Source organism: Hydractinia symbiolongicarpus, chromosome 14 (assembly GCF_029227915.1).
Source record: "Hydractinia symbiolongicarpus strain clone_291-10 chromosome 14, HSymV2.1, whole genome shotgun sequence".
Lineage (NCBI taxonomy): Eukaryota > Metazoa > Cnidaria > Hydrozoa > Anthoathecata > Hydractiniidae > Hydractinia > Hydractinia symbiolongicarpus.
In genome coordinates, this window is record NC_079888.1 from 19,427,423 (window position 1) to 19,455,010 (window position 27,588).

The 27,588-nt window shown below is 32.7% G+C and overlaps 4 protein-coding genes and 1 long non-coding RNA gene across 7 annotated transcripts; all 5 read right to left on the reverse strand.

Annotated features, from left to right (window-relative positions):
• Positions 1-764: 764 nt before the first annotated feature.
• LOC130625499 (uncharacterized) lies at positions 765-2,452 on the reverse strand. Its single transcript, XR_008981723.1, has 2 exons — positions 1,738-2,452; positions 765-1,544 (listed from the first exon to the last, which is right to left on the reverse strand). It is a non-coding gene; the product is annotated as an uncharacterized LOC130625499 (long non-coding RNA).
• A 461-nt stretch (positions 2,453-2,913) lies between these two features.
• LOC130626089 (uncharacterized) lies at positions 2,914-3,868 on the reverse strand. Its single transcript, XM_057441196.1, has 3 exons — positions 3,796-3,868; positions 3,607-3,710; positions 2,914-3,414 (listed from the first exon to the last, which is right to left on the reverse strand). The coding sequence occupies exons 2-3, from the start codon at positions 3,670-3,672 to the stop codon at positions 3,007-3,009; spliced, it is 474 nt and encodes a 157-aa protein (XP_057297179.1). The 5' UTR covers positions 3,673-3,710; positions 3,796-3,868; the 3' UTR covers positions 2,914-3,006.
• A 785-nt stretch (positions 3,869-4,653) lies between these two features.
• LOC130626090 (uncharacterized) lies at positions 4,654-9,260 on the reverse strand. Its single transcript, XM_057441197.1, has 4 exons — positions 8,730-9,260; positions 7,938-8,155; positions 7,701-7,836; positions 4,654-6,625 (listed from the first exon to the last, which is right to left on the reverse strand). Exons 1-4 carry the CDS (start codon positions 9,055-9,057, stop codon positions 6,294-6,296), a joined length of 1,014 nt encoding a protein of 337 aa, XP_057297180.1. The 5' UTR covers positions 9,058-9,260; the 3' UTR covers positions 4,654-6,293.
• Positions 9,261-12,339: 3,079 nt separating this feature from the next.
• LOC130625763 (uncharacterized) lies at positions 12,340-18,417 on the reverse strand. 2 transcript variants are annotated; one of them, XM_057440864.1, is made up of 9 exons: positions 18,115-18,417; positions 17,782-18,011; positions 16,529-16,652; positions 16,335-16,369; positions 15,472-15,596; positions 14,638-14,678; positions 13,944-13,976; positions 13,313-13,374; positions 12,340-13,119 (listed from the first exon to the last, which is right to left on the reverse strand). In XM_057440864.1, the coding sequence occupies exons 1-9, from the start codon at positions 18,398-18,400 to the stop codon at positions 12,820-12,822; spliced, it is 1,236 nt and encodes a 411-aa protein (XP_057296847.1). In that variant the 5' UTR covers positions 18,401-18,417; the 3' UTR covers positions 12,340-12,819. The 2 variants fall into 2 exon arrangements, with proteins under 2 accessions (XP_057296847.1, XP_057296848.1); XM_057440865.1 differs by having other exon boundaries at positions 17,782-18,034; positions 18,115-18,249.
• A 423-nt stretch (positions 18,418-18,840) lies between these two features.
• LOC130626202 (uncharacterized) lies at positions 18,841-27,542 on the reverse strand. 2 transcript variants are annotated; one of them, XM_057441308.1, is made up of 9 exons: positions 27,229-27,542; positions 24,129-24,292; positions 23,691-23,833; positions 23,305-23,371; positions 21,783-21,919; positions 21,484-21,512; positions 20,679-20,723; positions 19,836-19,912; positions 18,841-19,559 (listed from the first exon to the last, which is right to left on the reverse strand). In XM_057441308.1, exons 1-9 carry the CDS (start codon positions 27,536-27,538, stop codon positions 19,236-19,238), a joined length of 1,296 nt encoding a protein of 431 aa, XP_057297291.1. In that variant the 5' UTR covers positions 27,539-27,542; the 3' UTR covers positions 18,841-19,235. The 2 variants fall into 2 exon arrangements, with proteins under 2 accessions (XP_057297291.1, XP_057297290.1); XM_057441307.1 differs by having other exon boundaries at positions 24,051-24,292.
• Positions 27,543-27,588: the final 46 nt, after the last annotated feature.

Sequence of the window (27,588 nt, forward strand, 5' to 3'; positions counted from 1 at the left end):
AATAATCGAATATATAACCCCAATAGCAGAAGCCAAACCAGCAATCTCGTTTCCAGGGTTTGGATATACACAAGACATATATAGACATAACTTAAATGTTTACATCACATGAAAAGTTTCATTCCGAAATTATTTTCAAAAAAGACAAAACTAGATAAGAAATACGTTCAACGGGCTACAAAACGGCTGTTGGTTTTCGACCTTATTGACTTACACAAATTACCTTCTTAAAGCTAGTAACATAGCATTTTTAACAAATACATCTCCTCGTGCTGTCTCTGTTTCATCGTCAAAACAAACTTTTAATTTACTGATATTTAATACATTTTACAAACCGTAGCTTAATATACCGCCAATAATACTGAAGGGAAATTTTTCTTTTTAGAAAAAAAAGTAGCAAATTCATCAGAAAAAATTAATTGTTTATAAACAGGTTGTCTAGCCGTCTATGTGGTTCTAAGGTGTGTATAATTTCTTGCACATTGACCTTCTGAGTGGTCCGTTTATTACACGCTATTCCTTGAAAATTGCGGGAATCGAGCTTCCGAAATCGTTTCGTAGCCCTTAAAGTCCAACACTTCATTTAATCTTTTGTGTGTGGAAAGTTGTAATGAATTGTAGGTGGAGAAACGTTTCATTATATTGAGCACTCCCTATGCGACAATAACTTTACGCAGACTTCTACAAAAACACCTTTTGTGTATTCAATCATCTTGTACGGTTAGACACAGGAGAAACATTGAACAAGCAAGTACAACTCTTCATCACATAGAAAAACACGAACGCTGTGTTATGTAAGTAAAAGTTGCAACAAAAATATTTTACAGCATGTAAAAAAATATACTTCCTAATACGAAATGTAAATAAGAATATAAAACTTCAAACATTTAAATAAAAATATAAATAAATAAATATAAATTAAGTCACCTATATAAATAATGTCATGTGAAACGTGCATGAATATTATACCTCCTGCACCAAATATCGTTCACTGAAAAACTTTTGGGTAATCGAGTCGAAGGAGGAATTTACTAATTTACTTTTGCCTCTATGCCGCATGTACTTTTTAACACCCTAGAAGATTACCGCCCTTCTTTTAACGCCAGTGAAAATTCAAAAATATAAAAACATCACACAATGACCCAAGAGAAAAGCACTGGAGACAAAAAACAAACAAACAAACAAACAAACAAAAGGCAAGTGACAAACAAGATTTATGCTTTTTTAACACCGATAAGGTGATGTCATTGATGAAAGATTACAGTCCCCACTTCGTCATATTCTTTTCTTGCTGAGTCAGCACTACCATGCATTACGGATCCAACTTCGTCGTATTGATCAGACTGGAAAGCAAACGTTTTTGGTTTATCTCCACTTAAAAGAGGAGATTTGTCGTCATCAAAATCAATCCCGTTTTGGACAATTTGTTTTTCTTTGACATCGCTATACACAGATGTGTCGTAATCACTACCTGGAATTTGATTAGCGCGTTTGTCAATTCGCTCTTCTGCGGGTGAATAGTACAGGTTTTCAGCTTGCTTGTCCTGCAATTATTTTAACATAATATATAAAACTATTATTTTGCACATAGTGCAAAGATTTTACAAAAATCACAGACGACAGACAACGCGACAAAAATAGTAACAACAACAATGACGAAATAACGAAGACAAAAATAATAATAATAATAATAAAACAACGACAAAAATGACAAAAATTGACAAAACAATAAATTACCTTCCCATCAACTACATCTACAGTTTCGTACTTTGGAATGTTATTTTCATCTTGACTTGTTACTGAAAAAAAAGAAACGTTTAAGTGGATTCACGCTAAGGAGACAATCACAAATCCTATTGCACGCTTTTTTGAATAAGAAACACCAATGTTTTGGTTCAGCCTTAATTTCATTTTTTATATATATATAAATTGAGTCTAACTTAAGTTTTTTGATTTGTAATTAAACAAATTCATACGGCGCGGTCGGGTCCTGCTAAATTGACTTTTAGGGAAAAAATAATAATGGCGGCGCTTTTTCTTGGGTAGGTTGGTAGCTAAATTTAACTTTACCCTTTCCCTCCCCCTCCCATCACTACAATCCTCCTAAAGCAACCTCGGCAATAGTGAACTGTTCAACTTTATAAAAACAGGAATCCATAATGGTAGACTAAGTAGGGACAAACGAACTCAAAAAATATCTATGGCTAATGGCTTTGTTAATTAATCCAACTAAAACTTAATCAAACCTTTCAAACATTTTTGAAAAGCATTCAGCCTAAAAAAAAAGAAAATGTTTGCAAAGATTAATTTTTTTCCTTTTGCTATCACAGCGGTGTTAAAACAACAGCACTAAGTGGTTAGACTAAATTTGGGACTGGCAGAATTAGGGCCGGCGTTAATAGGACCGATAAGGTGGAGAAATGACGTGAATATCTTATATACTATAGCCATATTGCTTGCGGAAGAACATTCCTTATGATGGTCAGAAGAAAACCAGGAGGTTAATCAACTTGTGCAGGTCACCTATCTTTACACTCTAAATACACGGACGGCTGATTCCACTAATTCCAAATTTTTAACCCTATTCCTGCTGGACTATTGGAGGCTCCTAAATGCTGCCACCCTCTCTGTAATTTTAAAAGTTGTTGCTTAATAGACAAGGAACTTTGAAAGAGTGTTGCACAGGCCTTAAGTAGAACCTTCGATAAACAAACAGGAACTTGCTGGGCGTGAAAGGAAATATCTAAGCTCGCAAGCAAAAATTGTAAATTACCTTGCCATAAAAATGACGATGAGGATCTGCGCAACTGAAGGAGACTATAAAAGTAATTTTAAATTACATGCGCGTTTTTATTTCAATTCATTGACAATGATAAGTCACATATACATAGTTTTAACCTTCTTAATTATTTGAACGAGAACACCCTCGGTCTTGTCTTACTCATATAAAACAGATTCGTGTGAATTCTAGTGATCATGATATATAACAATATTCATGTTACGCTGTTACACCTTGACCTCGTCAGTATGAACATATATTGGATTTTTTTCATGGCAATTCTTCACGTACAGTGGATTTTGCGAAACGTCGTGGGATACGGCATACGTATATTCCGACATCGTTGGGTTTTCACTAACGTTAATCTGACAAGTCGGATATAAATATTCGTGTGATGTTACATCGCTCTTGATGTTAGGAACAGCATAGGACGATGAGTATATTGGATTTCTTGCAATTTCACTGGATTTATTTTCATGAGTGTCATAGGAAGGATTAGTGACATCTTGTTTTTTACTTTTTATCGATTGTCCGTCATCATTGGCTATAACGACATGCTTGGTTTTACCGCCATCTTTGTTTAGTCCGCCATCTTTCGAGTGTTCGTAGTAAGGGTTGCAGGTTTCTTTAGTATTCTAACGAAAGAAAGAAAAATAAGATTAATATTATCCTAGTTTTTACCCCAGGAATTTTCTGCATCCTTCGCACAAGATTCCTTCTCTGCGCGGAATCGGACAAAAACTGCTACGTCACAATTTTGAGATGATTGATAAATGATATCCGCCATATTGATCCTAACCGATGTAACAGATAAATGTTTCGTGTACCTCGTCTTGAAGACCAGCCATATTTGAATACGCATAATCGTACGGGGAATCGTTTCGTGATCTCATCAATGGTTGTTGTATTGTCTGGTATTGGTGAGATTTTTCTAAAGTAAAAATTTGTAGTAACACAGCTGATGTGTAGCCACAAAAGTTTTTTAAAACCGAAAAAATTCAAAATTCCTTTCTCACCTTTTTCATGTAAAAATAATGTAGCAATTGGATCTCCTGAAAAAACACAGCAAAAGAAGTGTTAATACTAACGCTATCAACAAAATTATAAACCAACAATGAGCATTTTTATTTTTTGGATAATATAATATAGATTTATAATTTGATTATCTTCAGGTCTCAAATGCAAAATGAAACAAGATTAAAAATCAATGAATAAATATGTTCTTATATCTTCTGTAGACAGGGAAAATTTTATTAAGCTGTTAACTATTTGTAGTAAAGATGTTATAATGTTGACAAACAATGGTTTACACCGCAAAATAGATGATTTAGCAATAGGCAGTCCTCTGGCGCCCATGGTAGCCAATGGCCGGTTGAGTAGTTTAATTCAACAATCCAACAAAAGAGATGATTCGTTATTGCATAGTCGATACATGGATGATATTTTACGAGAAGTTAAAAGGAATCTGATAGATTGGTAAAAATGAATTCCTTACACCCCACATTAAAATTTACTGTAGAATGATAGAAGAATGAGTCGATCGCATTTCTTGATATGCAAAAAATTAACACTGGATATAAGTTAATTTCCACTTGATATACAAAGTCCAATGATACGGGACTGCTAATAAACTTTCATTCACTTGCACCTTTGAAATATAAGAATTCAGTGGTTATTGGTATGATCCACAGGATCTTCAGAAATTGCAGTTCTCAAAAAATCCTTAAGCTTACAGCGAGCAAAAACAATTCTTGAGAAAAATAGGTGTCCAAAGTCTTCTGTTTGCTCTATTATAAGAGACACTTTGAAGCAAATAATTATTTGAAAAAGAATGTGTTGAGTCTGAGGAAAGGAAGGAAGAAGAAGATAGAAAATTTTGATTATTGAAGGGAAGATCTCAGACCAATCTAAAAAATATCTTACGAAATTAAAGCGCTATTGTCAGGTTATTTTCACTTTAAAGAAATTTTAAATTGTTATACCCTCGTAAAATCATCTGCGGATAAATCTCTCAAAAGTGGTGTTGTTTACAAGATTCCATACCCGCGATGCAATTCGTGTTATGTCGGCCGGATGCACTCAGTGAACCGTCTAAATGACTCTTGAAGCATTGTTACTCATTGTGTTTTTTTGCTTTTTGCATTTTCTTATGTAAGCCAATGTCTTAAAATTGATATCAGTGATAATGGTTTCATCTACTGTTTGTACTTGCAGTAATTTATCAAATTACATAGTTCAGCTGGAACGTCGTTTTGTTTAAAACAGTCAACAATCGAATTTCTAGGACCAGCAGAGTTTGAGTCATAGCTTATATTACGTAATCTTTTAACACCTTGGTTGAACTCACCTGAATTACTTGTTGCCATTTCAACCACTGCGTTGTCTTTCTTTCTAAAGAAGTGAATAATTTTAAAAATTAAGTTTTAAAAGAGATAGGATTGGGTTCACTACGGCAAATAAAATCGCACACTGGACCGACCTCGGTGTATAACTATTCTCTTATGGAGTGATACTTTGAAAAAGGTATCTAAATGTAGCATGGGTACAAGCAAAGAAAAACAAATAAACAAATAAACTTACGTCGGAATGGATTTTTCACATATTTTGCGTACAATGATGAAAAGGAACAAAACAGTGACAATCAATGCTGCGCAAGTTACACCAATAATAACTGCCATTTTTCCACTGCCAGTGTCTTCACGCTCACTTCTTACAGCAACCTATATCAATTACAATATTTAGTTATTTTTTCTATTAGGTCATACGTGTGATCAAATCAGAAATGCAACTTTCCGCGAAAAGAAATTTGCGATTTATCGACCATATTCCCGGTTTTTTTCCACAAAATGTACCAGTATCAGTCATCGCGAAAAATAACTTTTTTAAAATTGACAGACAGGCGAACCTAAAGACCAACTTTCCGTGTCTTAACATATCCTACCTATCATTCGCTATAGTTGCATTTTATTAATTTTGATTTCTCGGCATCTGCAAAAATTAATTCACACCAAAAAATTTGTAAACACCCAATTTAAGAAAAGGTATTTTCATAAAGTGAAGATAAAAAAGTGCAAAAGAAATTCGCGGAAATTACCTCAATTACGGTTTGGGTAGTTCATTAATGCAAAATGGTCTTTCGTCAAGTACTAAAAGCTACTCAACTCCGCCCAGCTCTCGATTTATGTTCTTGTATTTCCAATACATGTAAGGGCTAATGTATATTTCAATCGATAACCTTATTCCATACTGACTATGGCATTATTTACAGATTTTTATGACTACAATATTTGGTAAATTTTTGAGGGAATTAGGGAACAAGAATTTTGTTTTTTGGAAATAAAAACCTACCGAATTTAATTTTATATAGTCCTTTTAATGTTCCACAGCTTTTTTGGAAGTATTTAATACAAAATAGATAAATTATCTAACATTTGCCCTGTGTTTACCTTTTCAAGATGCTAAGGTTTTTTTTAGGACAGAAAGGGGTTTTCCTGTTTAAATATGCCTAAATTTATTAACCGAAAGACTTTATTTCATTTGCCAATTCGCAAAAGCACGCGAAAACCTCTCTGCAGTAACTTAAGGATTGCATTCTTCTTTTTACCTCCGTTTTGCTCGACGTAATCCATCCCAACGTTGTTGTGCTTTTACTAAAAGACGTTTCAGTTGTAACGGCTAACGTTTCAGTTTTAGCGGCTGACGTTTCTCTCCTGACGGATGGCGATACATTTGTTGAGATAGTCGTAGATATTGTGCGGACTAACGCTTCAGTTGTGACAGTAGTCGGTGAATTCGTAACAAAAGTACGTTCTGTTGTTGTTACTGTTTTTTGTGTCGGAAAGGTTTCTAGAAAAATGTGAGTGAGAATGATATTAACCTGAATATATAATCAAATATTCAGGTTAACAAATGTTAAAATTTAGGAATAACAAAAATAATATATAAATATAAAACAACTGGAACTTTCTGATTTCTTTTGAAGATTCATACATTTGAAAATTACGAGCATAGCTACTTCTCGTTTACTAGAATACAACATAGTAACTTTGCCGTCTCCACACCGCAGCTTGTTTATTTCATGCCCGTTGTATAGTAATTTAATTACTTCGTGCTAAGAGGAAAACAAGGATGCAAAGAATACCGATACGGGAAATATACATGCGATAGGCGATTTCCTATGAATTTTCCACTGGCTAGTAACTACTATACCTAACTAGTATAACAACTAGTACGAACAAACGGTACCGAGGATGAATTTCCTGTCTATAAAAACTATATGTACATTTTTTTCAATATCCTCCCAATAGAAAACATCGCATTAAATACACTGCAGGCTATATGCTGCAATAGCACAACTTTTCAAGGTGTGTAGAACAATGAAACAATATTTAAAATCAGCTAGTTGTGTGTATTATAGCATGCAATTCTTTACTGCTTAGCTATATAGGAATTAGAATACACCCCTCTCTCGACAAATAATTTCTCAGGGATTTTTAATGGAAGTGTAGGAAAGCAGGTAGTGAAGATCTCTAAGAAGAAGCCGAAATCAGTAATAACTAACGGGCGGCCATTGTTATGAATCAACGAATTCGCTTGCCCGTCGAAACAAAATGAATAAACAGACAAAATACGACCATCATTATAGAGACTAGTCAATTACTCATTAATAAATTACTTCCTTTGCGAGTTGCGAGGGACCTATAAAAAAGCGCTTTGAACCAACAAAATAATGGTAGTCATATATAACTTATGAAAAAATCCAAAGTTTTCCTATCAGCAAAATCATTTACTTAGCTAGAATATCATACAAATGTAATATAAAACTTCAAATGCTTCCAGTCATCTTTACATTGCGTTAATCTTAAAAGAGATAAAAATACTAAGAAGAGAAGAGACAAAATTAGTTCTCTGTTCTACTTACTGCTATTGTCTACGTAAACTCCTTCTATTGTCATTAGAAATGGTATTGTTAGGTGCGAATTTCCATCTTTGCACTGAAGAGGTAATTTTACTAACATTCCGTATGCTTTGGCGAGATCTCTTTTCGAAGCAGTGTACTATAAAGCAATCGAAATTAATTAATACCAGGGAGAAATGACCACGCATATGCATAAAACGCAAGATCGTGCAATAACAAAGCAACTATGTTCACACTTACTTTCAAACAAAGCGACCTTGTTGTGTTTCTTACCAACTCAAAGTAGTCCATAAATTGGAAATCAATTCCGCCAGTTACAATGTTAATAAAATACATTCCACCCAAATTACAATCGGTGACACCATCAATGGGAAGTGAAAAGCTAACGCAAGAATTCAACGTATCCTCGCCGACTAATGGGATAATATCGTTTCGTACCGAAAATGTAACTAATTTAACTAAACAGATAAGCAGTTGAAAATCAAAAGATAAGAAATATGGATGCTTAATCAATGACTTTTTATCGGTTTAACTCTCGTACTCAAAAGTATTAGAAACGAGGCTTACAACAGGTAAAGTAGTAAGCCCGTTTGCCAGCTGAACACAAAGACGCCAATCGTCTTAAAGTCTATTCCAGTAACCTTAAAGTTTTGTGTATGCAGATGCTACATCCTCGATTTGGAGTTTTTAACTTGATCAAAATGTTTTAATGACGACACGCCTGTTGTCATGATTATTTACTGAATAATAGAGGTAGTTTAAAAAAACATTTAGTTAAAAAAAAATTAATTTTAGCTTCCACCACCACTCTTCCCTCAATACACACTCTATCTTGGCTTATCACAGTCCTGTTCAAAATATAAAAAGTGCAACAAGCCCTGGAAACGAGATTGAGAGTTAACAACATTTTTAATTTTGTCAGAATTAAAGTTATCGGTACAAGACTGGCAATAAGGCTTGACCTTAAGTACCACAATACAATTTATCCACTTAGGATGGAGAAAACGAATAAATGATATGTGAAGCTTTTACCTTTTAAGATTTTCTCAATTTCCATTTTACTTTTACATCCGTGGAGGTATGAGTAAAAAACCGTCTTGGTATTGCAGCTACAATGGGTACAAGGAACTCCACCGCAGCTAGCATTTCTTAAACTGCAGAATGAAGTATCATTATACGGGTTGGTGAACTCATCAATGGATTGATATATGGATGAAGAACGTTTACGCTCTACTACTACCAGTAAATTGGCTGTACTGATGCCGAGTACTGTGCACACGAAGTATTGAAGCTTGTACATACTAATGAAGAATAAATATAAAAAGTAAATGAATAAATAAATCAAAATAGAATATGACATCTAAACGCTAAATGTTTAAATAAATAGCTAATTAACAAAAAACAACAACAAGGAAACGAACGAGCGAGAGAAAGCGTAACACGAAATATAAAACAAAACACATTGTTTGCTTCGAGCCTGTTACCCAGGGCCTATTACCTACAGCGATTATTGCATATCGCGCGCTTTCAATTTTTGAGCAGAATTAACGCACGAGAGTAATAAGTGCAAACTGAAAAAGAAAAGACAAAACAAAAACACATTCTGTGTTTGATACTAACTTTTCTTAGCCGCGCAAAAATTAAAGGTTGCGCAAAATTTAACCAAGCAGCAGCAAAAATGTTTTCAAAACTTTTTCCAAATCTGACACTGTCTACAATCTCTAGGCATAAGCCAGACTGCAGTTTTGTATAGAAGACTAGGTTTGTCATTATATTTTTAGATAAAATGCTGATTAGGCTTGATCCGGCGTATTTTTATATTCCACAACGTGGTAAGAATAGGGCAAATGTCCCGCATTTTACACCATCGTAACTCAACCGGTGCGACTCGGTATGTATAATATATGTTACTAACAAGGCCTCTTAAAATATCACAAACAATCTGTGAATAATAATATAGCCTGTCAAGCATGTTGTATATACAAAACTGCCATAAATTGTAACAGCGGTGATAACAGTAAAACATCGTTCCCAGGATCCACCGACCCCTGATCCTTATAACGGAGCGGTCAACAATTTTCGCTGCTATAAGTTAATCAAAATGGCGCAGAAACGAGGGCGAATACCGGTAATTACCGGCTCCCAAAAATTTGTCATGTATAACAACAAAACAGTTGTTTAGTAAACCTTTCTGGTTTTTTTTTACTAAACAGTGCTTTATTTTTTCTTATGCACAACAAAATTTTGTTGACACTACCATACTGTTGTCAGAAATTAATTTGGCGTAATTACACTTTTAGTTTTCGGCGGTGTTCATGTCCTCGTTGTGAAGAAATAATTCTTCGCTCGTACAACAAATGTCTCCTGTAGGTGAAAATGATTTATCTAAAGAATTATAAAAGGAAAGCGAAGAAGGGAAAAATTTATGGGTACCGTCGTTGATTTTGAAGTGCTACATTGCCAACATGGCAAGCGTTTGTGGATAAAGAAAACCGTTTTTAGCCAAACTTGTGCTATTCGAAGTTACCATCTTTAGATCGCGGACAAACTGATGAGCGACGGTTGTCATTATGAATTAACGAAAATCCACCCGTATGTACTATTTTATGCATTACTTAGCACGACCCTGGACTTGCGAACACCCATACAAATTGCGGTTATTAACATTTGTCCCGTTTGGTCTAAAAATAGAGCGACTAGTCGTTAGCCTTGGAGATCTCCAAAAAGAACCTCACGAGAATTCGCCTGTTGCTATCAAAAGTACCATTTCTAGCTTACGGGAATTTGCCAGTCGAGTGGGAAAAATATATATGCTCTTTCTCCCTCGCACACAACATACAGAAAATGGGGTATTATTAATATAGGGAAAATTGCAACACCTAAAAAGGGAAAATTGCAACACCTAAAAAAATATTTTACCTACATTATAAAAAGTTAGCCATGTCAACTATTAGCGCTTTTAAATTTTATACAATGTAGTATTACTCAACTGCATCTAGCAACCATCTTTGTACGACATTTTAACAAAATAAAAAACGATCTATTTATCCTCAGTGCGATAGGTAAACAAATGCCATAAAAACTAATATACCCAACAAATAAAAAACAACCTAGGTACTAGAGTTCTCCTGGTTTGCCTTATACGATGATACTTATTAGCACAGAACACTGGAACCGAAGTGTGGTAACGTGAATAGTTTCCGTGACGTCACCATGTATTTTTAGTGCAGAATTTTTTTAAACCATATATGCCAACTCCAACGTCTTGTAAGCCTAGGTAAACATAAATACGCGAACAAGTTTAAAATTCTTCGTATTTCTGTGTTGACAGGCTTTATCCTACCAAACGTGGAAATAACTATTTGTTTAACCTATAGCAGGCGCTATTCTTCTACCCCGCCTTATTCCGTGTGTTCTTATGGTCTTAATACAAGCCGTTATCATAGGGCGGCGAAATTCGTCTTAAAAACAAACTATTTTGAGTGCGAACTTGCTTATATCCGCCACTGATGGATGACTATGTTTATACTGCTGTAGTATTCTGACTGGACGTTTATGTATCGCACAGGTGTCCGTCCGTTTAAGTCTTTACCCTAGATGATTAGACGCCCCCATGAATTTAAAATCTGGATTTACTGCAGTTTGTACATGTTTACACTATTTCAGAAAGATATTTATTTTTGCATTGCGCAATTTTTATTCAATAAAGAAGACCTAAGCTCGTCCCAGGCTCCATGTGATCTGATTAAACATAAAAAAGAAGCCGTGATAATAAAACCGATGCCGAGAAGATAATCTGGGAGATGTTTGCTGGTTGCAGTGATATAAAGCAAATGGATAACCTTTTTTATACCCCATCGTTAGTAAAAAGTGCTGTAAATAATCGAATATATAACCCCAATAGCAGAAGCCAAACCAGCAATCTCGTTTCCAGGGTTTGGATATACACAAGACATATATAGACATAACTTAAATGTTTACATCACATGAAAAGTTTCATTCCGAAATTATTTTCAAAAAAGACAAAACTAGATAAGAAATACGTTCAACGGGCTACAAAACGGCTGTTGGTTTTCGACCTTATTGACTTACACAAATTACCTTCTTAAAGCTAGTAACATAGCATTTTTAACAAATACATCTCCTCGTGCTGTCTCTGTTTCATCGTCAAAACAAACTTTTAATTTACTGATATTTAATACATTTTACAAACCGTAGCTTAATATACCGCCAATAATACTGAAGGGAAATTTTTCTTTTTAGAAAAAAAAGTAGCAAATTCATCAGAAAAAATTAATTGTTTATAAACAGGTTGTCTAGCCGTCTATGTGGTTCTAAGGTGTGTATAATTTCTTGCACATTGACCTTCTGAGTGGTCCGTTTATTACACGCTATTCCTTGAAAATTGCGGGAATCGAGCTTCCGAAATCGTTTCGTAGCCCTTAAAGTCCAACACTTCATTTAATCTTTTGTGTGTGGAAAGTTGTAATGAATTGTAGGTGGAGAAACGTTTCATTATATTGAGCACTCCCTATGCGACAATAACTTTACGCAGACTTCTACAAAAACACCTTTTGTGTATTCAATCATCTTGTACGGTTAGACACAGGAGAAACATTGAACAAGCAAGTACAACTCTTCATCACATAGAAAAACACGAACGCTGTGTTATGTAAGTAAAAGTTGCAACAAAAATATTTTACAGCATGTAAAAAAATATACTTCCTAATACGAAATGTAAATAAGAATATAAAACTTCAAACATTTAAATAAAAATATAAATAAATAAATATAAATTAAGTCACCTATATAAATAATGTCATGTGAAACGTGCATGAATATTATACCTCCTGCACCAAATATCGTTCACTGAAAAACTTTTGGGTAATCGAGTCGAAGGAGGAATTTACTAATTTACTTTTGCCTCTATGCCGCATGTACTTTTTAACACCCTAGAAGATTACCGCCCTTCTTTTAACGCCAGTGAAAATTCAAAAATATAAAAACATCACACAATGACCCAAGAGAAAAGCACTGGAGACAAAAAACAAACAAACAAACAAACAAACAAAAGGCAAGTGACAAACAAGATTTATGCTTTTTTAACACCGATAAGGTGATGTCATTGATGAAAGATTACAGTCCCCACTTCGTCATATTCTTTTCTTGCTGAGTCAGCACTACCATGCATTACGGATCCAACTTCGTCGTATTGATCAGACTGGAAAGCAAACGTTTTTGGTTTATCTCCACTTAAAAGAGGAGATTTGTCGTCATCAAAATCAATCCCGTTTTGGACAATTTGTTTTTCTTTGACATCGCTATACACAGATGTGTCGTAATCACTACCTGGAATTTGATTAGCGCGTTTGTCAATTCGCTCTTCTGCGGGTGAATAGTACAGGTTTTCAGCTTGCTTGTCCTGCAATTATTTTAACATAATATATAAAACTATTATTTTGCACATAGTGCAAAGATTTTACAAAAATCACAGACGACAGACAACGCGACAAAAATAGTAACAACAACAATGACGAAATAACGAAGACAAAAATAATAATAATAATAATAAAACAACGACAAAAATGACAAAAATTGACAAAACAATAAATTACCTTCCCATCAACTACATCTACAGTTTCGTACTTTGGAATGTTATTTTCATCTTGACTTGTTACTGAAAAAAAAGAAACGTTTAAGTGGATTCACGCTAAGGAGACAATCACAAATCCTATTGCACGCTTTTTTGAATAAGAAACACCAATGTTTTGGTTCAGCCTTAATTTCATTTTTTATATATATATAAATTGAGTCTAACTTAAGTTTTTTATCTAAGCGATAATAAGAGTCTAATATCGCTAAGATAAAATACGGAGTTGAGTTTATAGAAAGATATTTTTTGAGCTGCATCGTTGATCTTCGCTTATCTTCACAACAACAACAACAACAACAATAACAACACCACCAACAACAACAACCAATATAAACAACAACAAAAACAACAACAAGGACAACAACAACGACAACAACAACAGCAGCAAAACAAAAACAATAACTCAATTTTAAATAAGAAATCATCAGATGCGATGAAAATTGACTTGACGTTGGATTCTAAGTTTAATAATGTTTTGCTCCTTAGTACAACAAAATCATTCCTAGTGAATGATTCAGTAATGGTGCATAAAACCGAATATTCCTAAAACTATATTCGCTGGTTAAGATGACACAAATAATACTACTTCATACCTAAAGTAGTTTCCGCGTATACATGTTCATCTCCTAAAATAAAAATTTATTTTTCAGCTTCGGTTGGAAACACTAATAATTCTTCTTTTTCTAAAAGTCCCATTCTTACACAGAAATTATAAACCCCGCCCTCTATTAAGCCCCCACCTAACTTAATATCCTTGAGAAATAGTCCTTCGGGTTATTTGAGAGTTGACAGTACACTGTACAACTATTATTTAAATTTGATAATTTAGTTTATAGTCGTGGAAAAACGTCGCTCGCTGCTACTCGCAGCTACTATTTTTAGCAGATAGATGGAAAGTGAAGTATTATTTAATTAATATTAGTGGAGTATTATCTCTTTAACAATAGTCTGTCTGTCTGTGTGTCCGCGAAAGCCGTGTCCCGTAACGGAAACACGAAATTTTTAAAATGCGCATCAATACCAAATGCGATAAATGTCCACTTTGTTGCGACGGGTTAATATAAAGGACGGGTGACCCCGTGGATTTTTCCACGGGCTAACGACTTCTATATTATATACCCGTATACGTCTGTCCGTCTGTCACGCAAAATGGTAGCTTAGCTGCGCAAGTAGGGAGACGCACGCAGTACGGTATGAAAAGGACGGGCGAACCCGTGGATTTTTCCACGGGCTAACGACTAGTTTAGTTAATATTAGTGGAGTATTATTTAGTTAATGGAATATCACCTGGTAAATCATTAAGAGGTGTTTCACGTTCTTTCTTCTTTCTAAAGAAATAAAAAATAATCATTAATTACACATTTCCACATACAGTCTGTATATTAAGAACAGTTACAGATTTATACATTGTCAGATTTATATGAATAACACGTTAATACAAGTGACAGACTTTATGTGATTGAGAGACTTAAAAATGATTGACAAGCTATTTGATAGACAGAATTATATAATTGACAGATTTATATGATCGACAGATTTTTATGACTGATAGGTTTCTATAATTGAAAAACTTATATGCTCGGCATATTTTTATCATGGACAAGTTTATATGATTGACAGGTTTATATGATTGACAGGTTTATATGATTGACAGGTTTATATGATTGACAGGTTTATAAGATTGACAGGTTTATATGGTTGACAGGTTTTTAAGATTGACAGGTTTATAAGATTGACAGGTTTATATGATTGACAGGTTTATAAGATTGACAGGTTTATATGATTGACAGGTTTATATGATTGACAGGTTTATATGATTGAATAAGATTCATCTAAAAATGGTAACATTACTACCATTATTTAACATAGGCATTGTAATAACTTTTAAACGAACTGAATCTTTTTATAATAAATATAGTTGTTTTTTAAAGTTATTTTAAGTTTTTAATTGCCAAATAAAAACTAAACAATCTGTCAATCAAAAGGATTGACAGCTGTCAAATCAAATGGAATCCTGGTGCTTATAATACTAAAAATGGAAGTGTAAGACTTAATTGCTGATTGAACATATCATAAATATAACACTAAACCTCTGAGAGATAAATTTAAACGTTCTCTCACCCTTCTCCCATCTTTCTTCTCCAACATAGTACACTGGCTACAACAATGATGAATATTAGCAGTACACTGACTACAATAGCTGCAACCACTGCAGGCTTACTTTCTTTCTGTTTTTTTGTGGTAACCTGCAAAGCAGAAATAATACAGAACAACACTCAAGCTTCAACACATATGACAAACATGTATCAAGGCTTTATTAGGTGGTGTAAAGATGCTGTCAAACTTTTCCTAAATTTTTGTAAATATTACAATGTTGCTGTTTTTACTTCTTTGAAAATGGGCAAAGCAAGGCAAAGGAATACGCAATCTTGGAAAAAGGTGAATACAATGGGTATTCTGAAGGAGGACGCTGCAACCCTGGATATAATATAGTGGAAAGGGATGGAACGAAAAGGAGCGGACTTAAGGATCTTAGGTTATTTCGCTAGATCCAAAATCTTAAACGGTAATAATTTCTGCTGATGTCAGCATGACTCAAACTTTTCACACGTTTTCAAACCAAGGAGCAGATTGTTCCATAACACGGACATTGTGGCAATTGCAGCTAGCGCATTTTGACATTAATAACTTAGCCATACTTCTCCCAAGTAAAAAATGTTTGCAAGCTATTGACTGCAGAGCACTGATTAAGTGATGCTGTTAGGCCATTTCAAAAAAAGCCAAAAATCTGGCTTTTTCCAAAAATATTGTAGCTTGGGTTGAAGATGACTTTTAAGGTCAAATTTTAGTTTTTTAAGAGGGACAGTAAATTAAAGTTTTAATGAAAAATACAGACAGCATCTAAAGGATTTCTAAATATCTATTTTCTCTACTGTTTCCGCTTTTCATGCCTAATAAATTTCATTCTAAAGACATAAACTTACTGTTGTGAGTGGTACAGAAGTACTACGTGGTAAATCTAAAACAAACAAAATAACTATGTAAATAAATTAATAAATAAATAAAACTATCACTTTGTATAGGAGATTTTTAACTAGTTATAGCCGCCAAAACCTCCCACCTCCCCCGTCGTACATATTCCGGTCCTCAGATTATTTTTTTTTAAGAAACAACATACCTTTAATCTCTGATCCAGCCACTTTAAACATCATACACGTATGGCGATTCTCATCATGTGTAAATTGAAGATAAACCAAAGCAGCTTTAAAATCTTTTTCTACTTCACAAGACCTATTTTCACACTATTGAAAATTAAGAAATTAATAGAAAAAAAAATACATATTTTTTATGTCATTGCTGATAATATAATAATGAGAATTGACCTGGTTAGAAATCCGGTTAATCTTATAATTAATTTATACTGCTTCTTAATTTATACTGCTTCTTAATTTATACTGCTTCTTAATTTATACTGCTTCTTAATTCACACTGCTTCTTAATTTATACTGCTTCTTTATTCACACTGCTTCTTAATTTATACTGCTTCTTAATTCACACTGCTTCTTAATTTATACTGCTTCTTAATTTATACTGCTACTTTATTTATACTGCTACTTTATTTATACTGCTTCTTAATTTATACTGCTTCCTAAGTTATACTGCTTCTTATTTCACACTGCTTCTTAATTTATACTGCTTCTTAAGTTATACTGCTACTTTATTTATATTGCTTCTTAATTTATACTGCTTCCTAATTTATACTGCTTCTTAATTCACACTGCTTCTTAATTTATACTGCTTCTTAATTTATACTGCTACTTTATTTATACTGCTTCTTAATTTATACTGCTTCTTTATTTAAACTGCTTCTTAATTCACACTGCTTCTTAATTTATACTGCTTCTTAATTTATACTGCTACTTTATTTATACTGCTTCTTAATTTATACTGCTTCTTTATTTAAACTGCTTCTTAATTCACACTGCTTCTTAATTTATACTGCTTCTTAATTTATACTGCTTCTTAATTTATACTGCTTCTTTATTTATACTGCTTCTTAATTTATACTGCTACTTTATTTATACTGCTACTTTATTTATACTGCTTCTTTATTTATACTGCTTCTTAATTTATACTGCTTCTTAATTTATACTGCTTCTTTATTTATACTGCTTCTTAAGGGTTTTTATGTAGGAGACATAAAATTAAGACAGCTGAAGTCGGAATTCACATTTATATTTTATGCAGTTCTGGACAAAAACTCAAGAAAAAAAATTTGTATATCGTTTTTCCAAAAAAAAAAAAATTTCGCCATATTAAAAAACCTCGCGAAAATTAATTTATTACATGTGCGAGAAATTACGTCAATGGCAAAAAAAGTCGACAGATAGTACGATAAACAATAAGAAGACATACAAGAGTACTTCATACCTCTAAACACAAGTGACCATCTGTATTATCTTGTTCACATGAAAAGTATTTTGGAGTAACATATTGCAGCATTTTTCCGCCCAAAATATCAATAACCGACACGTTATTGACGTCGTTACAATGTAAAACGGACTTTGGAACCTCGATCTTTTTGCATTTATAATAAAAATCATTCTTAATGATGACCTTTCTTAGACCATCCTTAAACTTGAAAGCACAGGTATCGCCATCTGAAATACATTGTATACAAAGACTTATGTAAAGCACAACACTAAAAGACAATACGAACAAAAAATAGAAATGAAAATTAAACAAGTGATGTTAACAACTCACTATTTAGTATTTTCTGCACACTGTCATCATCATGGCAGCCATGTTCATAAGACAGAAATGTGGTAGAGTCATTACATTGGCACATATGACAATCATCACCAAAACATGTGGCATTTCTTTTTTGACAGAAGTCTTCTTTGCTTATTCCAAAGTTTGTGAATTTATCAGTAGGACATGTATCGCCATCACATGCTTGACGTAACACTTTCACTTTAGAGCAGGATACGAAGATTACACATAAGATGTAGAAAATGAATATTGATAGAAAATAAATGTTTTTTGTCATACTAGATAGAAAGAGAGAATGTTAGAAAGGATATTCTCAGCAAATTCTACGGTCAAGCAAACCCCAAGCAGTTGAAAATATCAATAGCAAAAGTGTTTTTTTAAAAAACATTTTAGCAATTTTATGTAAATACTGGATTGCTACCTTACTGCCAATAGCCATTTTCATCACAAACACCAAAAAAGGGGGAAAATTCCAGTTATTCATTATTTTTACATTCACTGTCCAACCTTACACACATCTTTTTTAATTTTCAATACTTGTAGCCACTCTATTTTAAGGCAACACCTATAAACTTATTTTACTTATAACTGTCAATTAAGCCTAGCCATTTTCGAAGTGATTTCACACAATGATAAACTTAACCCGTCACGATCACAATCAAAAAAGATTGTGTCCTATGGGAAATTTTCCCAAATCTAATAAAAAACATTATTCACTCTAAATAAAAAATGAAGAAAGTATTCGCATTAAAATAATTATAGAGTACAAAAATTAAATATAGCTAACATATGAAAATATAGACTATAAAAAGTACAAAATATGGTTACACCTGGAAAAATAATTTTATTACTATGGTATCTGTCTGTTTCGGTCAAAAAGTTAATGCAATAAAAATGAATAAAAAGTTCATATAAAAAAACAGCTTCAACTACAAAATCATTACACAAAAATAAATAAAAATTAAACATAAACAAAATAAAACAGTGCATTAAAAAACAACAAATAAATAACACTAAATAAAAACAACAACATTGTCGGCAAAATCAGACAGTAAAATAAGTTAACATTAATAAATAAGAAAAACATAAAAGGAACCATGCATTTACGCTTTCTACTTTTCGTCAGAATTTATGATGGAACCAACTTCATCATAACCTAAGCGTTTATTAGTGTCTGCCTTGCCAGCATCTTTATCAAGTAGAGGTGTTTCAATTTCATTCTTTTGATCATTTTCACAATATACAGTTGCATATTCCGATTTTTTCGCTTGATCTTGTTTCACTTGCGCAACATCGTACTGGTCATAGATGTGTTCGGGGGGCTGTTGGTCCGTAGTATATAAATTATTTTCGCTTTCTCTATTTGGCATGCCAGTAACAACGTCTGTAGAAGGCTTGTAGTAGATGCTTGTAGCTTCTTTGTTTGTGGATGCAGGCTGAAGTAATAAAAAACTAAATCGTGCAATGGAGATTTCCAGTGCTAGACGTCTACGCAATATTAAGTACTTATTTTCTGACATTTCTGATATTTTCCCTCATTCTATGAGGCATTTTGGACTTGTACAGATATTCCTAAATGTTTCCAAAGTAAAACATAAATTTAATACAAGCGTATATATAAAATTGACGAAATTCAGTCTTTGCCAATATTATTTTAAATAAAAATCCAGACAGACAGACAGACAGACAGACAGACAATGCATCTTACTTACTTTACCATGATCAAGACTTGCATATGCATACACGTTCTGTTTACTAGAAGGTACATCAGCTGGTTTTATGTTGGTTTCTGTAGAATAAAACAATTCATGAAGTTAAAATTATTTCTAATAAGTGAACAGTTTACAGTCGCTTTAAAGAAGAACCTCACAATCCGACAAATAAACCCCATTATTTTACCAGTTCTATATATCAAAACCTGTAATTTGTTTAAAAATCCCTACTTCTAGCCTAACATACATAAAGCACAACGGCACATTTGTAGATTTTTCCACAAACTACTGTCTAGTTTGTCGCAAACACACAACTTCGAAGTTATTGATGCAAGATGGGATAGGAATCTTTCTCCCAAGTAATATATCGTGCTACACGACTACGGCTAGGTCTGTCTTCTTTTTGACACTTCCTGTTACAATGCCTGGTATAGTTATGTGCATAATTACTGTCTTGTATATTTGTAAGCAGTTGGCTTGCAACAAAACATATGGTTCTCCACATAGCAGACTGTTATAATAGTAGACTGTTATGAAATGAAACCTCATTTCTACCTAAACATGATTTTTTCTCATGTGAAACTATTGCGCACATGTACGAAGCTACTGCGTGTGTTCAAGAGGTTATTTCGCATGTGTACAAAGAAACCTTATTTCGCTAAGTTAATAACTACCAAAAAAACCAACGCTGTTTAATACACATATTTTTTAAACACATTTTAACAAAAGTAGAATCATAAAAAGTCATACAGCGTAGAGCAGAAAAAAAAAACAAATTTAAAAATAACTGGAGATAATATTTTTTATCTTTCTTCGAAGTGATTGGAAAACAATGTAAGATACCTTCATAAGTAGGATTTCCAGTCTCGGCGTATATGTGTTCATCAGCTACAGAAAAATTTATAACAGTACTTTTATTCTGTTTACACACCAAACAAGTAGAAACCAACTCTCATGTTAACCGACCACCACTTTGCAGAGCAAAGGAATACACCTTTCTTAAATTTCACTAAACAATATTTCTTGGCTTTTTAATGTTGATTTAATTTTAAAGAGAGGCCAAATAATTATCGCTGATGCATTTGTCATTAAAAAAATCTTTTTTTAATACCCGAATACGTGTATTCGTCACGCAAAATGGTACCACAAGTAGCGAGACGCACGTAGTACGGCAAAAAAAAGGACAGGCGAACCCGTGGATTTTTCTACCATGCCATGTACTAGTTGTATATACTGTTTGGTGTCAAAATTTGAAACTGAATAAACTTTTAGAGGTTTTTTAAGGTTTGTTATCCATGACAAAATTTGATTTAAGGAAGGATGGAATTAAAAGAGAATTCGACAATATACATTCAAATATATGCAATACATAAACTTAATTCTGTATTACTTTCCAGAAATATATATAAAATGAAATAAAAAAACTTTTTTCATCTATAAATAATAAAGAAGCAAAAAAACACATATTCATGCCGCCAAAAAGGGTATGCTTTACAAGATCAGATTATCTCAAAGAATCCATGAGTCAGTTTTAAATTTTGAAATTGTGCTCCAACTTTTCAGGTAATTTCAAATTCACTTTTAATCATGGATATATTAAATATTTAAAAATTTTTGTCAACAATTGAGAATGTCAAAAATAATATACCTTCTTTTAGCTGCTTTGCTTGTGTTGTTCTTAAAAAGAGAAAAATGTTGCAGTAGAGCACAACAATAAACCAAAATTTAGGTTCATGACAAAAAAAAAAATATATATTACAAACTCTTTTAAAAAGAGACATTTCAATGACAGACTCTGAAAGCGTCTGCTTTATACAATACTGTTAAAAGAACTTATATATTTTAGAAATGTTGCTATTTGATGAAAAATGATACAAGTTTTAAAATTTTCCAATTTTTCCTGAGCTGTAAAACCTGCATGACAACTATAAAAACAACTTTGTTCACCTTGGTTGTTTACGCCGTCGTCGAATAAGATAAACAATAACAATTAGCAACACAATAATAACAACAATAACAACAACAACAACAACTCCAATGATGATTTTTTTATTATTTTCTTTCTCTTGTTGTGGTACAAACACCTACAAAGGTAAAAAAAAAAAGGTTTTGAAATCATCATCTAACAGGCCAAGGGAATGAAGTGTTGATAACCACTTTGTGGAAGCAAAACATGGTATGAACAATCCTATGATGGTAAAAACAATTAATGATCAACACTTAGGAAACATTGAAAAGGTATAATTGTTACATCTGTCAACAGTGACAATGATGAGATTATTAGTTGATCAATACAAACTAATGGTAAAAAGATGTACATATTCTATAATTCAGCCTCACAAGTTATAAATGAAATCATAGAAATGGTAGATACACATTGAAAATGGAGATTGTAGCCATTTTTATATAATCTAGTAATTTTACAACCCAGAACAGTCGAACGAAGATAGTGCAGCTATTTTTTTTAGCGAAACAATGTTAAGGACCAAGTAACAAAATATCTTAATAACTAGTTTTTAAGATTGTGGAAGATCTAATCAGGCAGAAGAACAATAGAAAAGATAAGTTTAAGGAGTTTTTTGTCAGCAGTCATACATACATTCTTTTTTACAAATTTAATGAGGCTAAAACTCTGTGTAATGCTTACTAAGAGGATGTTTTCTCGTCTCATTTGTTAAACAGCGAAGTTACCATTTTAACATTGCGTAATCAGGTAATTAAAGCAGATTGGCATCAATAGCTTTTTAAAAAAAAAATAAGCGAAGCATTTGCAATGCACCTTGGGGTTAAATTACTTGGAAGCGGGTAGAAATAACTAACGTCATCTCCTGTGTGGGTAAAAAGGGATCACTTGATATCAAAATAAAACAAAATCCCTACAGCTGGATCAACACGCCCGTTTCGGAAAAGACAAGTTGATGACACCACAATATCCTATACCTTTTTTTGATCAGCGATTCAAGCTCTGCACAATAAAAACAAATTACTAAACAAAAATTGTGTATCGACGCTGACGTCATCAAAATTCAAATAACGGGTCTTTTTCATTGTTCTCCTGCCTTGGTGGATTTTTCCACGGGCTTATTAATTAGTAATTCAGTTATAACACAATTTTGGCGTCAACAAAGACGATGCAACGTACCAACAAATCGCGTTCTCTTTTAACACTGAAATGTTTTTTCAACCACCTACACTTACACATGTGCAGCACAGAAAGTTTTAGCAAAATCAAAACAAACAAGCAAAAAACCTAAAGAAATAACCTAAATAACTCATATTAACATCAATCTTCATATCTCACAATGGATCTAGTGTTTCAGTTTTTAAACTAGCAGATTTTGATGTGAAAAGATGATGTAAAAAAATATTGGTGCGAGTTTCTTTCCAAAATACATCCACCAATACAAGCCTTTCCTACATGTGTGCACTATACTCTTATTAATTGCTACACTAGAATCAATATACGAACCGTAGTGTGTCTCGTAGTTGCCGCAGTTGCCGCAGATGTTGGTTGAAAAGTTGTTTTTCTTCCAGCCTATAATAAATAGATAGAATTGTTGCACGAGGTCAGAAAATAACAAAAAACAAAACAAACAACAAAATAATGCAATTAAAAAATAAAAACAAAAACAAAACAAAATATAATAAAACAAACAACAAAACAAAACAAACAACAACAACAACATATATCTAAACATCAAAAATGGTAAAAAACAAGATATGACAAAAAAATGTTAACTTACCCCTGAAACATTTAGAAACAACATTTTGATGGAAAAAATCCTAAAAGTATTCAAAAAACAAACAAAAACAAACAAAAAATACTAGTGTTGAGACATGAAAATAAATAAAGTACCTTCAATAACATTTTTGCCAGATAATTTAAAAATAAAACACCGACTGGAATATTCTCTATTCTTAAGCAATCTACAATCCAATGCCAGGTAGATCAAAGAACCAGCTAGATAATTTATACCACAATTTTTTCCCTGTTGACACTATAAACATAGAAAAAATATACATTATCATCATGGTTAATAGATTATTTAGGAAAAATTGTCGAATGTGGTTGAAATTGCTGTGTTGCTTTCGAATTTTGTATAGCTAACATACTAAAGCTTTCTCAGAAATAATAATGAATAATAAAAGAAAATAAATAGAAAATAACATATAAATACTACAGTAACAAGGCTAATAAATAAGAACAAAAAAAACCTCTAAACATGAAGAGAATCCATATGGTGATTCAATGGTATAATAACTTGTTGCATTTATACGTTGTTTTCCACTCACTAGATCGACTGCATATGAATCGCCCTGTCGAATGTTGCACGTTTCAACTTCATCAGTGCCCTTAAAAGCATGAAAGCTACCACATTCACTCGTGCTGTTACCCATTGATGGAATGTATCTTGTAAAATTCCATGTTTTAGCAAGGTAATCAAAACACTTGCTACCTAAAAATGTAATATCTGTTTTTGATGAACATATATATTGTAATTAGACAAGAGATAAGGCAATGAACATAATTCAAATTATTTAAAAAAAAGAGGAAATAACACAGAAAGGGAAAAAGTGCCACATTTTAAACCTTCTAACCAGTGGGTTTATTAACAAAAACGAAATGCTTTTACCTTTCATTTTTGCTTTTATAATATTTCTCAGACCATAATTAGTTGTGCACACAAAATATATAAAGAAAACTATCAACTGGTGGCCTTGTGGTAGAGCGTTCGCTTTCAGTGCGGAAGGTCTTGGGTTCAAACCCCAACCAAGTCATGCCAGGGACTATAAAAGTGTGAATCGATCTTTTCTGCTTAACGTTCAGCATGAGAATAGGATTGATAACTTAGGCGGTTGTCTAGTTGACCGGTTGTTGTGCTTGCACGCCTTCCGTAGCTCAAATGGGACCTTTAAATGCACTAGGACCCCTTCATATAGAAACTAAAGAGGTTATCCTGGGTAAATAATAATAATAATAATAATAATAATAATAATAATAATAATAATAATAATAATAATAATAATAATAATAATAATAATAATAATAATAATAATAATAATAATAATAATAATAATAATAATAATAATAATAATAATAATAATAATAATAATAATAATAATAATAATAATAATAATAATAATAATAATAATAATAATAATAATAATAATAATAATAATAATAATAATAATAATAATAATAATAATAATAATAATAATGACCACACATTCAGTGGAGAATTGGAAAACTAGTTGTCAGTACGCCAACTGAAATAACTTTAAAAAAGTAAAGGATGGAAAAATGTTGACGTTGTTTCTAGTTTCAAATGCATCTCCAAGAGTCCAAAAAATAGGCTAAAACGTGACATGCAGGCTTCAGAGGATTGCAGCAACCAAACCAACAACAAGGATGAAAAGATTTATAGGCAGCATTAAACATACAAACGCCCTTTTCTGATTTCTCTGCTGTACCATACTTCAACTCATTCACTCCCTGAAGATAACATCATAAAACCAACAAGAGGCACTGATTAGAAGCATTTTTTAATAATTCTGGTGTCGGCTGTAATTTTGATGAGATGGTAATTTTAGTAACTTTATGTATCAATTTCAGATTACCATGGATTGCGCACGTTTTGCTTTGATATTCATTTTGTGAAAAACGTGATATCCTTGTAAAGGTAAATGAATGTGTGTTTGTTTTCGAAATTTTTTTGTTTGTTTTAAGTCCAATAGATCAAATAAATGAACGCGTGTTTGTTTTAACTCCAATAGATCTGCAGGTAATCCCTTGTTTAGTAGATGAAGAAAAAAAGGAAATATCTTTTGTGAAATACTGCTAACACCTAACATGGGGTGGGCCCTACCTTCATCATGGTCCATCATCAGAAAAAGGTCTGTTAAGGTGTTAATACTTGGTGCATGTTTTAGATTTTGATAAATAAAGTTCTCCGATAATACATCGCTTTTGCTATCGCTTTTTTTGCTTTTCATCGTATCGCTTTCGTTGAGCATTCTTGAATTTTTTTTTTAAAAAAGTTTAAAGTTTAAAAAAAAATTGAATATTTGAAAAAAGATAAAACAACACTTTAAAGTCATAAATTCAGTACCCTGGTGCTAATGGTTTAATCCCCCTTTTTCTTTTCTTTTCTTTCTATCTACCCAACTATTTCCTGGCAAATAATATTTTTGTTCCTCATTATATAAATACTAGTCGATAAGGCCCGTGGAAAAATCCACTGAGGCAAGATAAAAATAAAGAGGAAGCCTCATTTGAGTTTTGATGACGTCAGCAAGCCATCTGCAAAAAAATTAGAACCTGGTTTTTACGTTGACTCTATTGTGAAGAGCTTAAAGCGCTGATCAAGAGAATGTATATGATCATGTGCTTTTGTTAAGCGGTTAATGAGATCTAAGGGTTTCAAAATTTTGCTGAAGTTAGTAATGGCCAGTCAAACCCCTAAAATGTTTTTAAAAAAATTGTATACCTGCTGGCTTCACTGTATAGATCTTGAAAATAGATCTTGAAACGATCATCAAGAAAGTGTATAGAATCGTGTACTTTTGACAAACAGTTACAGAGATATTAGGGTTTAAAGGTTTTTTGGTGACGTCATCAACCCGTCCATTCCGAAATGGATTCGGAGACCCAGGTTTGGGAAACTTACCCAAATTGGTCCCAGGTAGTCCCTAGTTACCCACGCAGGAGATGACGTCAGTTATTTCCAATCGTTTTCAAGTTATTTAGCCTTAAATTTAAAAGTGCAATGCAATGGCTTCACTAATCTTAATATACTTTCCTTTGACGTCAATATTGCTCTAACGTCAAAGTTTGCTAATTTACAGAACAAATTTATAGGCGATTTTTTATAGACTTTATCAAAGAAACTTTGGCTTTCATATTTTGGTGGAATAAAAACACGTGATACTGTAAAATATGTCTATTTACCAAATAGACATGATAATATTCTGGCTATTACCTTATGAACCATACATGTTTTTCTTTTATAAGCATGACATTTATAAGCTTAAATTTGGTCATTCTTTTAAGCATATACTAAGCATTATGTGAAGCCTAACAAAATGTTGTAAAGTTGCGTGAGCAGGCTGTATTTTTATTCTTCATGTCTGCATTAACCAGTATGTAGTGAGATTTAAGTTGTAATTACCGATATTTTTTTTTTTAAATAAGCATATTTTGAGGCTGATCATGTGTTTTTCATAAGCATATCCCAATAAATCTTTTTGCTATTAAACAAAACCTAAGCATATTTTGAGCTTAATACTGTACTTTTCAGAAGCAGCCTTAAGCCTCATTTTTAAATTTTTATTGCTTATATAAAAAAACACGTAGTTGACCATTAATCTTACGAACAAAAAAACTCAAACTTACCATTTAGAAGTGTGTGTACCTCCTCATATGTCTTGCAACCTTCATTGAATGAAAAAAAAGTGGTGAAGTTATTGCATTTACATTCACGACAAGTATTTACGCAAACTGCATTGCGTTGATGACAGTACCAATCAGCTTGATATTCATTCGTAAAGGTGTCAACTGATTTAATAAAGGGAGCTGTGTTAGGGGCCAACGACCCAATTGCTTTTCGTTGAACAAAAAGATCATCAGTCTTCAGAGAATTTATAAAAGCAACACAGAGTACTAGTTTCCACATTTTTTCCTTTCCTAAAAAATGCAAGTGCATATTCTCAATACAATTTATAATAGCATTACATAATTACATTCCTGAGCAAA

Bases quoted from the DNA above. Each gene is read 5' to 3' on its own strand.
- LOC130626090 (XM_057441197.1), bottom strand. From the start codon at position 9,057: ATGTCATATTCTATTTTGATTTATTTATTCATTTACTTTTTATATTTA. The intron at 8,156-8,729 runs GTAAAAGCTTCA...TTATCTGTTTAG, and splicing joins AATTGAGAAAATCTTAAAAG to TTAAATTAGTTACATTTTCG. The intron at 7,837-7,937 runs GTAAGTGTGAAC...ATTGCTTTATAG, and splicing joins CAAGGTCGCTTTGTTTGAAA to TACACTGCTTCGAAAAGAGA.
- LOC130626202 (XM_057441307.1), bottom strand. From the start codon at position 27,538: ATGCACTTGCATTTTTTAGGAAAGGAAAAAATGTGGAAACTAGTACTC. The intron at 23,372-23,690 runs TACTTTATTTAT...CTATTTATTATA, and splicing joins GGCAAAAATGTTATTGAAGG to GGCTGGAAGAAAAACAACTT. The intron at 20,724-21,483 runs GTATATTATTTT...ATTTTTCTGTAG, and splicing joins AGCAAAGCAGCTAAAAGAAG to CTGATGAACACATATACGCC.
- LOC130626089 (XM_057441196.1), bottom strand. From the start codon at position 3,672: ATGAGATCACGAAACGATTCCCCGTACGATTATGCGTATTCAAATATG. The intron at 3,415-3,606 runs GTACACGAAACA...TTCTTTCGTTAG, and splicing joins TGGCTGGTCTTCAAGACGAG to AATACTAAAGAAACCTGCAA.
- LOC130625763 (XM_057440864.1), bottom strand. From the start codon at position 18,400: ATGACAAAAAACATTTATTTTCTATCAATATTCATTTTCTACATCTTA. The intron at 14,679-15,471 runs GTGAGAGAACGT...TTATTTCTTTAG, and splicing joins AGAAGAAAGATGGGAGAAGG to AAAGAAGAAAGAACGTGAAA. The intron at 13,977-14,637 runs GTGATATTCCAT...TTTTTATTTTAG, and splicing joins ACCTCTTAATGATTTACCAG to GAGATGAACATGTATACGCG.